The sequence below is a fragment of the Protomyctophum bolini genome (assembly GCF_963924005.1).
Source record: "Protomyctophum bolini genome assembly, chromosome: 16".
NCBI lineage: Eukaryota > Metazoa > Chordata > Actinopteri > Myctophiformes > Myctophidae > Protomyctophum > Protomyctophum bolini.
The window spans coordinates 41,831,773-41,845,103 of NC_137877.1; the positions used below are offsets into that span (position 1 = coordinate 41,831,773).

The window sequence follows — 13,331 nt, forward strand, 5'->3', positions numbered from 1 at the left end:
CGCAACATCTGTCTTGGAAGAGCCACCCATCGACTAATCTAATATATATTCTTCACTAGTCCGATCCAGAAGAACACAGTCTGCCGGCCATTGCCACAGAGCTGACAATGAGGTTATATCTTCCCTTCTTCTCTGGAGTCCTGCCTCAAAGCAGACCAGAGTTAGAAAACTGTCGTTCCCTCTGATGTCATCGCTATAGGGACACAGGCATCAGTAAGCAGGAACTGGGGATGGCAATGAAGGACCGGGAAGTCTGGCGTGGCATTGTGATATCCATGATCTCGACCGCGGTCGAAAAATGATGATGATGATTGTGGCTGTGGGAGTCGCTCACTTTTTTTTAGGTATAGTGTGGCAGGTATGTGGTTACTGTGGGCAAAGCTGCATTTACAATTTTAAATGTCAGTTCCCAAGTTCAATTGTTTCACTCCTGTCTTCTACCTGGGAGCCATCCTAGACTATCACAATAGGATGGGAAGAGGTGGGTCATGGACCCCAGGCCGAGAAGTAGTCAAATCAGTTTGTTCTGGGAGGTCTGGAGCTCAGCCTTCAGTGACTTTGTGATGCTAGAGAATTAAGAGGTGGAAGCACAGTGAAAGGAGGGCTGAAAAGACCATGGTAAAAGTCTATTCTCAAAGCTGGGAAGCGTCTCGGGTCCCTGGTTTCTCTCTAAAAATGCACTTTGTGTCATTTTAATAGAGCAATGTACCGGACAGAGTAACTTCTTCTACTATACGGCATGTCCAGGATTGTGCCTTCGCCGATCCACTTGGATGCATTTTCTTTTCATGACAAAAATAGTGCATTTTAGAGAGCAGCTGGGGACCTGAGACGCTTCCCAGCTTTGAGAATAGACTTTACCTTAAGGTCTATAGCAGGCTTTGTTTCGGTGCAGAGTAGTTACGTCGTTTTGTTTATTTTTGTGGGAATTCTAAAGCGGCAGTGGGAAAACTGCTACAGAGCAGTGGATGGGAGTCCGGCAGGGCGTCAGTGAGAGACTCGCTGACGACTCTGGACCAGGGCTATAGGTTCAGTACGACCTGTGACCCTTGAGGCGGTGCTATCCAGTATACGGACAAAAACAAAAGGCAGATTTGAAAAAGAATAATGACCAACATAGTTTTCTGTTTCTTCTGTATATATCAGTGCTTCTCAAACTACATCATGTCAAGAACCCCTACTAGATTTAGAGGACATTTTGTCCAGTGCATATAGCCTACTGCAGGCCTGCTTGACTACATTTAGTAGACATTTGTCCAGTGCATAGCCTACTGCAGGCCTGCTTGACTAGATTCAGTAGACATTTGTCCAGTGCATAGCCTACTGCAGGCCTGCTTGACTAGATTCAGTAGACATTTGTCCAGTGCATAGCCTACTGCAGGCCTGCTTGACTAGATTTAGTAGACATTTGTCCAGTGCATAGCCTACTGCAGGCCTGCTTGACTAGATTCAGTAGACATTTGTCCAGTGCATAGCCTACTGCAGGCCTGCTTGACTAGATTTGGTAGACATGTGTCCAGTGCATAGCCTACTGCAGGCCTGCTTGACTAGATTCAGTAGACATTTGTCCAGTGCATAGCCTACTGCAGGCCTGCTTGACTAGATTTAGAGGACATTTGTCCAGTGCATATAGCCTACTGCAGGCCTGCTTGACTAGATTTAGTAGACATTTGTCCAGTGCATATAGCCTACTGCAGGCCTGCTTGACTAGATTTAGAGGACATTTGTCCAGTGCATAGCCTACTGCAGGCCTGCTTGACTAGATTTAGTAGACATTTGTCCAGTGCATAGCCTACTGCAGGCCTGCTTGACTAGATTTAGTAGACATTTTGATGCTCTTGCTACTGAAATGATCGATTATTTATGTGGAGGAATCCCATCATTTAACATGCATCTCTATGGGGGAGAATGTCTCCTCACTGCTAACGTGCATATTGGACAAGGACGGTTTGGGGAGGGACTTAGGGAAGGGATAATTCCCTTTTGTGGTTAAGATTCACACGCACCACACACGCACGCATGCACGTGCACACACACACACACACACACACACACACACACACACACACACACACACACACACACACACGCATTAGGCCCTTGTTATATGCACCGTATGGATTTCATCTTCTCTACACGGTACCTCGGAGAGAAACATGGATGTTGTTAGAGTAAAAAATCATTCTCTGCATGCTGCTGTTAATTGAAAGAGCCGTACAGCGACGGTGCTATTATCCTAACACATATCTGGACTGATATAGACCGAGGATAAGTCATTGATTTGTTTTTTTAATTCAATTATTTCCATGTCATATATGGAAGCAGGGAAACATTCATTTGCATAATGGTTCAAATCTGTTAATTGCATATAGTGTTAATATTTACAGTTTAAAAATACTTGATTGAGCTATAAGGAATTGATTTTCACAAACCGTCTATATTGATTTGATTTAAATTGCGATTTCTATTTGCATTAATTAATAACGAATATTGTGATTCAGTGGAGATTGAGCAATACTGCTGCCTGTAGCCGAGAGAAAACTCTATGCCAAGATATTAATTCTTTGCCATTGGATTTACGTTTTTTTTTTTTCATGTCATATGAAAGCAGGGAATCATAACTTGATTCATATTGGTTGATATTCATATTGGTTGATTGTAACTTGATTGTCATATTGGTTGTTCAGTTTGACCCACCAGTTTTGGAGATATGGCTTATAGAGTAATGTCTTGCAGAGAAACAGAGAGTTGAGAAAACAGGCTTGAAAGGTTCACTTCTGTGGTCTCTAACATTGCACCTAGCTACATGTTTAAGCATTTATTTCATATTTACATGTCGATTTCAGCTCTGACATTTATTTCAGACATACTCTGTGTATGTGTATGTGAAGAGTCTGCCTGTGAACTCATTTTGGATTAAAGAAAGATAATACGTTTTTCTCCTCTGGTGAAAAGCTGGAGGTTGCGTGATGGCAGGCTCTCAGTCAAATCTGGTCACATATTTGTACACCTTTTTTTTTCTTATTTAAAAGCGAAGCTTTATTCACATATTCCAATGGCCTGTCCAGTCCTTTTAAAATGTAATTAATCTACACTTAGCTTTATAAACCCCCTGTCCGTCTGTCCGTTGATTAGTTTGATTAGCAGTGGCTCGCTGAGCGATAACGATCCACAGCTGTTTCTTCTTCTTCTCGCCGACCGATTCTCTGACGCAATTAATTGCGATAATTCTGTAATTACAGAAAGCCTCTGCACACACACGGACAACGACAACGCTACAGGGTGTATACTGCAGTCAGCAAAGTCGCTTTCAACTGTTTGTTTCACAGCTCTTCACTGTCCTGTCCTCTCTCTGCTGCTCTTCCTCTGGGAGAGAAGCCTCATCACAACTCTTCACTGTCCTGTACTCTCTCTCTCTGCTGTTCCTCTGGGAGAGAAGCCTCATCACAACTCTTCACTGTCCTCTCTCTCATCTCTCTCTCTCTCTCTCTCTCTCTCATCTCTCTCTCTCTCTCTCTCTCTCTCTCTCTCTCTCTCTCTCTCTTTCTCTCTCTCTCATCTCTCTCTCTCTGGGAGAGAAGCCTAATTTATACTCTGCAGCACGACAGTGTCGCTCGCCTAAAATTTGTCCGTTGTGTTTTTTTTTTGGCTAATAATTGCATAATGCTGGATTATATCCATATATATACATATATATATATACTGTATAATACATTGTACCTTGTACACTCAAGATAATGTCCCCGCTGCCACCCTTAGATCTCCATATATGGAGCTGACCTGTTCTGACATTCCATATGTTGATCTGACCTCATCAAGCCCTGTACACTCAAGACACGTTCCACATATGGCCAGTACAGAATTCATTCCATATGTTGATCTGACCCCACCATGCCAAAGCGCCAGTGCTCGCCCAGCAGTCTGCTGTCACCGGGGCGGATGCGTGCACATAGTGGTCACTATGGGACCCTGACGAAGGCTTTTATAGCCGCAAACAAGATGGTCTACTTTAACCCATTCTGGGCAGGAACCCCCTTATGTTATACTTTAGCTATTGAAAAATAGCAGATCTACGAGCTTGTAGAGCTGCTATTTTTGAAAAAAAGAATATATATTCTTTCACAGCAAACGTTTTTAACTCAAATCTTTGCTTCTGGGGGGGGGGGGGGGGGGGTCCCTGGAACAATACATTTTCAGATGGGGGTCGGCGGCCAAATGCAGATAATTCTGGGGGTCCTTGACATGAAAATGTTTGAGAACCACTGACATAAAAACATGGGGTTTTTCAGAAAACTGTCAGAATTCAGAAGGCATTTGTAGAATCGTCCTCAGGTTTAGATGGGTTAATGATCTTTGCCATGCCGTTACATTGAAATAAAGGCTTTTTTTCACTTGAACTGGAACAGAGTGCCTTGGACCTCTTTTCAACGTATACATCCAACTGTTATGGATTGATTGTGTCATTGATAATGTATTGATCAGGTGGGAATGGGATACATCACCTGATCAATAATGATCGACATGCATGTAGTCTGCTCTCGCATCTATTGATTATTCCATTAGTGTGTGTGAGAGTTGAGCCAGAAGGCAAAGCTCTCTGTCTACCGAGCAATCTTCATTCCTACTCTCACCTATGGTCATGAAGTGTGGGTCATGACCAAAAGAATAAGGTCGCGAATACAAGCGGCCGAAATGAGCAAATTCCGGCTGCTGCTCGTGTTTATTGCCCCAAGGCACAGTTGGAGGAAACACATCGACTCACTGGCCTTGGAACGTCTCGGGATCCCCCATGAGGAAGTCACTAATGTTGCTCTGGAGAGGGAAGACTGGAGCACTCTGCTGGAGCTGTTACCCCCGCGACCCGACTATGGATAAGCGGTTGAAGATGGATGGATGATTTTGTATTGTTTGTTTGTTTCAGAACCACACCTGTAACATTAAGCAACTAATATGTGAAACACCAGCCTCATCTTTGAACCACGCAGCTCTGAGCGGCTCTCCATGGTAGTTTGATGCACCTTAATCAGCGTCAGTCTACTCTCAGTTTCAATTTACTGTACGTGTGTTGATGTTTACCGTGTTGAGAATACAACAACAGCCAATAACCTTGGAGAGAGAGAGAGAGAGAGAGAGAGAGAGAGAACCCAGATGAAATATTCCTAGCAGGTGTGAAAGTGCTCAGAGTAAAGGATGCCCTGCGGCTCCACATTGCATAACAATGTTCTCTACTTTCATACATTATTATGGGATGTCTGCTTCATTGCTGCTGCTTCACCCCCCCCCCCCCCCCCCTCAAGGAGATTTCAGTTAAAAACGTTCGCTCTGAAATAATATATATTCACAGATGTGCGCCACATTTTCAAGATTTTTCAAAAATAGCAGATCTACAAGCTTGTAGAGCTTGTGTTGTACTACACTTAATGTATGCTACATGAAGTGACACCAGTGCATTGTTGCCATGTGTGCTCATCAAATGTGACTTTGGTAAGTGTAGTTTGTTTCTAAAGTGTAGTTGTTTAGTTGGTCTTGTTTCTAAAGTGTAGTTGTTTATTTGGTCTTGTTTCTAAAGTGTAGTTGTTTATTTGGTCTTGTTTCTAAAGTGTAGTTGTTTATTTGGTCTTGTTTCTAAAGTGTAGCTGTTTATTTGGTCTTGTTTCTAAAGTGTAGTTGTTTATTTGGGCTTGTTTCTAAAGTGTAGTTGTTCATTTGGTCTTGTTTCTAAATTGTAGTTGTTTATTTGGTCTTGTTTCTAAAGTGTAGTTGTTTATTTGGTCTTGTTTCTAAAGTGTAGTTGTTTATTTGGTCTTGTTTCTAAAGTGTAGCTGTTTATTTGGTCTTGTTTTTAAAGTGTAGTTGTTTTTTTGGTCTTGTTTCTAAAGTGTAGCTGTTTATTTGGTCTTGTTTTTAAAGTATAGTTGTTTATTTGGGCTTGTTTCTAAAGTGTAGTTGTTTATTTGGTCTTGGCTTTCCTCCGAGGTGGAGACGTTATATGAGGTTATGTTTTCATAAACCTGCTTGCTTGTTTTCTTACAAACATCTGGCATCCCTGGACAGTGGACACATGGTGCAACCTGCGGCAGGCTGGCAACGCACACACGAACGCACAGCTTTAGACAGCTGGTGGATGGACATGAAGCTCCACCCCCACACGGCTGACTGCCGCGGGGGCACGCGTTTCCGGGAATCTGGCCGTCGAGGCATTCAGCCGCGTGGGGGTGGAGCTTCTTTTCCATCCACCAACTGTTCAAAAACCCGGAAAAGAAGCTGCAGGTCGACAGAGAAAACGGCCGCGGCTGTCGGCTCAGATCTGGAAAAACGATGTCATGAAACGCTGTCATGCAGCCTAAGAGGAGCCTGGTCGCTGTGGTAATGCTCTGTGACAGGATGTAAATGCTGTATAAAAGTGGCTCATGCAGAAACAGAACACTTTGATGGCGTTTCTACTCGTTTTGCAGCAGACTGGCGTTTCATCATGTTTAAAATGTGATGCTGCTTCATGTTGTATCTCTGATACTGTATACCAGTGCAGGGGGTCTTTTCTCCAAGCCAAGGACCCCCTTAGCTGAGAGAGATATGAAGCAGGGACCCCTATAGCTGAGAGACAGATGAAGCAGGGACCCCCTAGCTGAGAAAGATGAAGCAGGGACCCCTTATCTGAGAGACAGATGAAGCAGGGACCCCTTAGCTGAGAGACAGATGAAGCAGGGACCCCTTAGCTGAGAGACAGATGAAGCAGGGACCCCCTTAGCTGAGAGAGAGATGAAGCAGGGACCCCCTTAGCTGAGAGAGAGATGAAGCAGGGACCCCCTTCGCTGAGAGACAGATGAAGCAGGGACCCCCTTCGCTGAGAGACAGATGAAGCAGGGACCCCCTTCGCTGAGAGACAGATGAAGCAGGGACCCCCTTCGCTGAGAGACAGATGAAGCAGGGACCCCCTTCGCTGAGAGACAGATGAAGCAGGGACCCCCTTCGCTGAGAGACAGATGAAGCAGGGACCCCCTTCGCTGAGAGACAGATGAAGCACTTATTTGTATAGCACATTCCATGACATGAAATGCAACTCAAAGTGCTTTACAGAGAAATAGAGACAAAAGGAAAAAGGAAAGGCATAAAACAACATTAACATAATAAGAGTGGAGCAGAGAGTGAAGGTCCCTGCTTCACACCGAGCTCGTTTTTCGGATTTTTAGCTGCGTTTTTGAAAAAACTCCTAAAATGGCCGACAATCAGTTCCGGTTCAAACACTAGTAAACAATCCACTAATTATTATTTTTTTGACTAGCTTTCCGGATTTGTGTAAACACGAGCATTGAGGACAAAAGTGAGGACGCAAATTGTGATTGGCCGGAATGAGATGATGTCATGATGATGATTAGAGCGCCCCTCACTTCACACGGGTGTGATTTCTTTTCTCCAGGACCTCCAGGACCGGGGCGGGCCTCCGGCGAGGAACTGGAAGGGCATCGCCATCGCCCTATTGGTCATCCTGGGAATCTGTTCGACGATCACCATGTCAGTCATCCTGCTCACCCCAGGTAACCAATAGCAGCCTGGGGGTTGTGTCGATGCACAGATAGAAGATCTACAAGCTCATAGCGCGGCACCGAGCTTGTAGGTCTACTATTTTTGAAAAGTCGTGAACATGTGGCGCAAATCTTTGAATGTATATTCTTTCACAGCAAAATCTTTACTTCTGGGGGGGGTCCCTGAAACAACATATTTTCAGATGGGGTTCGGTGGCCAATTACATATCATTTTTGGGGTCCTTGACATTAAATATTGAGCACCACTGATATAGAAACATGAGGTATTTCAGAAAACTGTTAGGATTTAGAAGACATTTTTTTAAATTTCGACGTCAGGCCTAAATGGGTTAACACTTTTTGTGCTAAGGACGTGTCTTCTCTAATCAAACCGTAGGGGGGGGGGGGGACTGGCAGTGGGGATACACCTCTTTAGGTCATTTTTTAATGATATCAAACGGGATCGCTGAAATCCATTTTTTGGCATTTTTTTTGGCCATTCCTTCTTCAGCGCTCCTAGACATGTTTCGCGCATGCTGCGCACTGCCGCTCACTTCCTTGTTTGTGGCCCGACTAAACTGTCTCTTCTCTGTAAATCTAAAGCTCTCCAAGGTTTGGTTCAAAACGCAGATGTTCTATCATGGCCTAATTTCTGACTTAATCAAGCATCTCATTTTGTAATATTAACGCTTCTAGAGAGAGTTCAGATTAGAGGGCAGCACGGGTCCACCTCATGTCATGTTGAAGCATATAATATTGCAGAGAACACACTATGGGTCCGGATCTATAATCGGATCGGATCGGCGCCTCGCCTCGCCGTTTTGGTTGGACCGGGTCCAAACAGTCAAATCCTCCTCGGCTCCGTTTCGTACCGGATCCGATCCGATCCTTGACTGAAAGGGGAAAGTTATAGCGACTATATTTACAATATGGAAGCCAGAAACCAGAGCCGGAAACAAGGAAGTGAATGGCAGTGTGCACGCCCGAAACACACGGAGAAGAAGGAAAGGCCAACCAAAAAAATACAATTATTTTTTTATATCAATAAAAAATACCTAAGAACGCCTATACACGTCCAAGGCACCCCGTGGTTTTGATATACACGTCCTTAAAAATCCATAAAACGTGTTAAAAGCGTTTGGTGAAAAATGTATGCTTCTCTTTTATTTGTTGTTGTTTCTTCAGTGGAAAACCAGGCCGGAAGTGACACAAAGTTCACCGTGGACGACCTCTTCAGGCCAGAGTTCAAAGTGCACGACCCCGAGGCCAAATGGGTCAACGGTAAGTTAACCATGAACCTTTTGTGTTCTATTGTTTGTTTGGTGTCATGTTACCAGATGTTGGTTGTCGTGGTTACCAGCTGATGTTGGTTGTCATGGTTACCAGCTGATGTTGGTTGTCATGGTTACCAGCTGATGTTGGTTGTCATGGTTACCAGCTGATGTTGTGTGTGAGTTCAGACTGCTCCAAACGGTAGTGAATAAGTGCTAAATACCATAAGGCCCTCATACTAGGACTTCACTCAGACTAGGACTTCACTCAGACTAGGACTTCACTCAGACTAGGACTTCACTCAGACTAGGACTTCACTCAGACTAGGACTTCACTCAGACTAGGACTTCACTCAGACTAGGACTTCACTCAGACTAGGACTTCACTCAGACTTCACTCAGACTAGGACTTCACTGACTCAGACTAGGACTTCATTCAGACTAGGACTTCACTCAGACTAGGACTTCACACAAGATCAACAGGTCTTCAGAAGGTGTGTTGGGTACCTTGCAGGAGAGAGACCGAGTGCATTTTCCGGCAGCGGCATCAGCCGCGGAACACCCGCGGCAGGCGGTACAGTGTTTTTCGGCGGCATCAGTCCGACACTCTTCCCCTAACCCTAACCGCAAGCACCACCCAACACATGTTCACTGTGAAAGAATATATATAGATTTGCGTCACATTTGCACGATAAAAAAAAGAGAATTGCAGATCTACAAGCTCGTAGGATAATTGACACTGCAGGGTTCTTCTGTCTAATTATTTGTTCGGCCCCAAAAAAAAAAAAAATAGTTGTCATGATTTGACACGGTCCGAGTTGGCTTTGTCCGAGGCTTACAGGTCTTTAAATAAATAGCCTACTTTTTGAAACGTCTATGGGGAAAAGTGAACGGGGAATTATTTTCCGGGCTTGTCGACGTCATGAAAGGGGACGGGGGACTGTAACGCTCTATAGGCTCCTGTCTGAAACATTTAGCACTAGAAAGGCTACTCTCTCTCTCTCTCTCTCTCTCTCTCTCTCTCTCTCTCTCTCTCTCTCTCTCTCCCTCTCTCTCTCTCTCTCTCTCTCTCCCTCTGAACTCACAACAATGACATGGTTGTTGCTGACCGACACAATTCATTTGGGTCCTTGGCCTATTTGTGCAAGAATAGGAGTATGTGAGCTGTGGAAGGCACGCACGCACACGCGTCATATATTTATGTCCACATAAGAGATACAATACAAGGACACACATTTGTACACGGTGCTGTCCAGAATGTAGTCAGCAAATCCCAGACAAATACCCACACACCCTTCAACTAACAGCGTCTTCGCCATATTCGGCGGTACCGATAATAGAAGAGATTGCACAGAATTTTGCAAGCCGTTTAGCGCACACTCGCACACGCACACACACACACACACACACACACACAGGGGGTTGATGGCGTAGCTAACACAGGGACTAATGACAGCTAACATTAGCATAATACAGAACTAATGGCATGTAACATTAGCCTAACAGATGTTTTAATATGTGTGCATAAAGCTCTGTGCGTGAAGTCATTCCTTTCACACCTTGAACCAGTGCTTATCAGCAGTGCTTATTGAGGCCCACTATTTATTCTGCATCTGAGCCACGGACCACCATTTGATGACATTTAGCGTGCGTGCGTGCGTGCGTGCGCGCGTGCGTGCCTGCGTGTGCGCGTGCCATAGCCCCGTGGGTCAGCCAGCCTAGCCTACCGGTAACCAGCCTGTCACACTTGACTTCGTTAAAGGATGTTCCATCTGTGATAGGAGAGCAGCTGCATGTGTGCATGCTGCATGAATTCAATATTGTTCTGGTTTAAAGCTAGACCTTTCGCTCTGTGTGTGTGTGTGTGTGTGTGTGTGTGTGTGTGTGTGTGTGTGTGTGTGTGTGTGTTAGAGTTCTCAAACTCTGCCCGAACAGGCCCGACCCAACCCGATGTTTTCGGGCCGCCCGGGCCTGTTTTTGGGCTCCATGGAAAACTAATATATATTGAAAATCTTTCTAATCCTAAAATGCACGGCCCCGTTTTGAAGTGGCACCAGGCCAGTGGGTGTAAGTAACCAGGTCCAAGTGGCACCAGGCCATTGGGTGTATCCAGATACGAGGATGTAAAATAATCAATGACGTCGCCAACGCGAAAAGCGAAGAGTTGCTTGGCGACAGTGAAGCCAAGAGCCTTTAAAGATCACTATTAAACATTATAAACCCTTACAGGGACGTGCACACATAATAATACTAATAATACTAATAATACCCAATAGGTACCCAAAGTCGCTTTACAGAACAGAAGTAAAAACTATTTTATTAGAAAACTAGTTAATAGGCTAAAAGGTCAAAAGTGGACAAACAAGAAGGGTGTGTATGGGGGGGGGGGCAGTCTGAAAAGGTGGGTTTTGAGTGTGCTTTTGAACATTTTGAATTGGGGGCAGCTCTGATGTGTGTTGGGAGTGAGTTCCACTGTGAAGGCCCTGTCACCCCGAGTTCGTTTGTTGGACTTGTGTGGTTCCAGTTGGTTTGGCAGTGCTTGAGCTGAGGGAGTAGGTAGGGGGCATGGCGGTTGATGAGTTCAGAGGGCTTTGTAGGTGACGGTGAGTAGTTTTAAATCAATTCTGAACTTGACTGGGAGCCAGTGGAGGACAACATGCCAGCTGGCTGTGAATATTGTTGATTTTCTCATGAAAGAAGGTTATAGGAAGTCATTGCATTTGATGCAATAACTGGTGAAGGAGTGGGAAAGGGTGTCCATGGGTTTGAGTAGTTTGTTTATCGTGGAGAAAAGTACTCCGGGGTTGCCACTGCCTCATGACAGAATGATTCCAGAGTAGTGTGAGGTGCGAGTGGAGTTGATGGTGTCCTTATAGAGTTGTTTATGCATGTTGTAATGAACGGTGAGCCCCGTCCTCTTAGAGAGCCTTTCCAGCTGTCGGGCCCTTGGACACATAGACATCAAAGGGGGCTTCAGCCCCTGCCCTTTTACCCGTCTGTAAAACAACATGCCCTCTCCAGACCACCACAAATGTATAGCATTTACTAAATGGTGAAAGAAATGCAAATTCTCCTCCTCTCCTTTCCATGCCATGCCGGAAGGCAACATTCAGGAGAATTGCTTACTGTGTCGTGACGTGAACACAGTATTTTGCGCTGACCAAAATTTGTTTAGAAATCCATGTCGCTATTTTGGTCCCAAAGTGCTCCTCTTACGGGATGTCAGCCCCTGCCCTCTAACACTCTCTGCACGTCCCTGAACCCTTATCTCGTCCGATGTCGTCCTATAGGCGCTTTACCAAGCATATATTTATCTCATCCAATGTCGTCCTTAGCAGGGAAGGAGTTTAACCCATTCTGGACGGGAACCCCTTTTGGTGTTTTAAGCATTATTAGCTATTGAAAAATAGCAGATCTACAAACGAGCTTTTTTTTATTATCGTGAAAATGTGGCGCAAATCTTTGAATATAATATATTATTTCACAGCGAATGTTTTTTTACTCAAAATCTTTGCTTCTGCTTCCAAATGCAAATAATTCCGGGGGTCCTTGACATGGAAAGGACATATACAGAAACATTACGGTTTTTCAGATTTGGAAGCAATGTTTCTTAGAATCGGCCTCAGGTCTAAATGGGGGGGTCCCTCCCCCCCAGTGGTTTGGTAGGAGATGAGGGTTGAGTCTCCCCCCCCCCCCAGTGGTTTGGTAGGAGAGGAGGGTTGAGTCCCCCCCCCCCCCCAGTGGTTTGGTAGGAGAGGAGGGTTGAGTTCGTGGTTAATTCATGCCGCATCGTCCTTCGTTCTGGTGGCGTAACGCGTATAGCTGTAAATAGCTCGGTGTCCTTTTCTCTTTCCTGGTGTCCTTGTTTGGAGACGTGGCAGTGGGACTGTCTCTTGACCCGACTGTCAGGGTTGACGTCACGACTACCTGGTCGCTATACGTCACCTCCTCCTTTTATGAGGCATCTTGCCATGCAGAACCATTCTGGCATCTTGCCAGAACCATTCTCCCCCAGCCGTGGGGCTGGGGGGAGTCCTTGAGCATCCGCATCTTAGAGTATATGCATCCACTTGCATTAAGTTGCTCAAAAGCGCATGATGAGGCGATTTCACTCCTCCTTCCGTGTATATAGGAACAGAGTGCATTCTGGGATGGATTTGCCCCCAAAACACATGAACGCGCTGGTCGTTGACTATATCATTGTGCCGTTTGTGCGGGTTCATAATTTACTTTTGCTCATTTGAAAAAAGCAGATCTACAAGCTCACAGCGCGTCACTTTGCGTCGCGTTGTGAACTCTCTCTCTCTCTCTCTCTCTCTCTCTCTCTCTCTCTGTAATTTAAAGTGAATGTCTCTCTCTCCCTCCAGACTCTTCAGTGGTGTACAGGAATCGTGACGGCCACGTCCTGAAGTTCAACATGTTGACCAACGAGACAGACGTCCTTCTGCGCAACATCACCTTCGTAAGAAAACTACACTTCCCAGGATGCACTGCAAATGAATGTCCTATAACCCATTCAGGGCGGCAACCCCTTTTT

At 45.1% G+C, this 13,331-nt stretch overlaps 1 protein-coding gene across 1 annotated transcript in view; it reads left to right on the top strand.

The window, feature by feature from the left end:
- Window positions 1-13,331, top strand: part of dpp10 (dipeptidyl peptidase like 10) — a gene marked incomplete at its 3' end in the record, with an annotated part of 43,619 nt that overhangs the window by 1,044 nt on the left and 29,244 nt on the right. Inside the window, exons 2-4 of the mRNA XM_080786058.1 lie at window positions 7,418-7,535; window positions 8,709-8,804; window positions 13,162-13,256. Coding sequence (XP_080642184.1) covers window positions 7,418-7,535; window positions 8,709-8,804; window positions 13,162-13,256 — 309 coding nt within the window. The remainder of the gene's footprint in view (window positions 1-7,417; window positions 7,536-8,708; window positions 8,805-13,161; window positions 13,257-13,331) is intronic.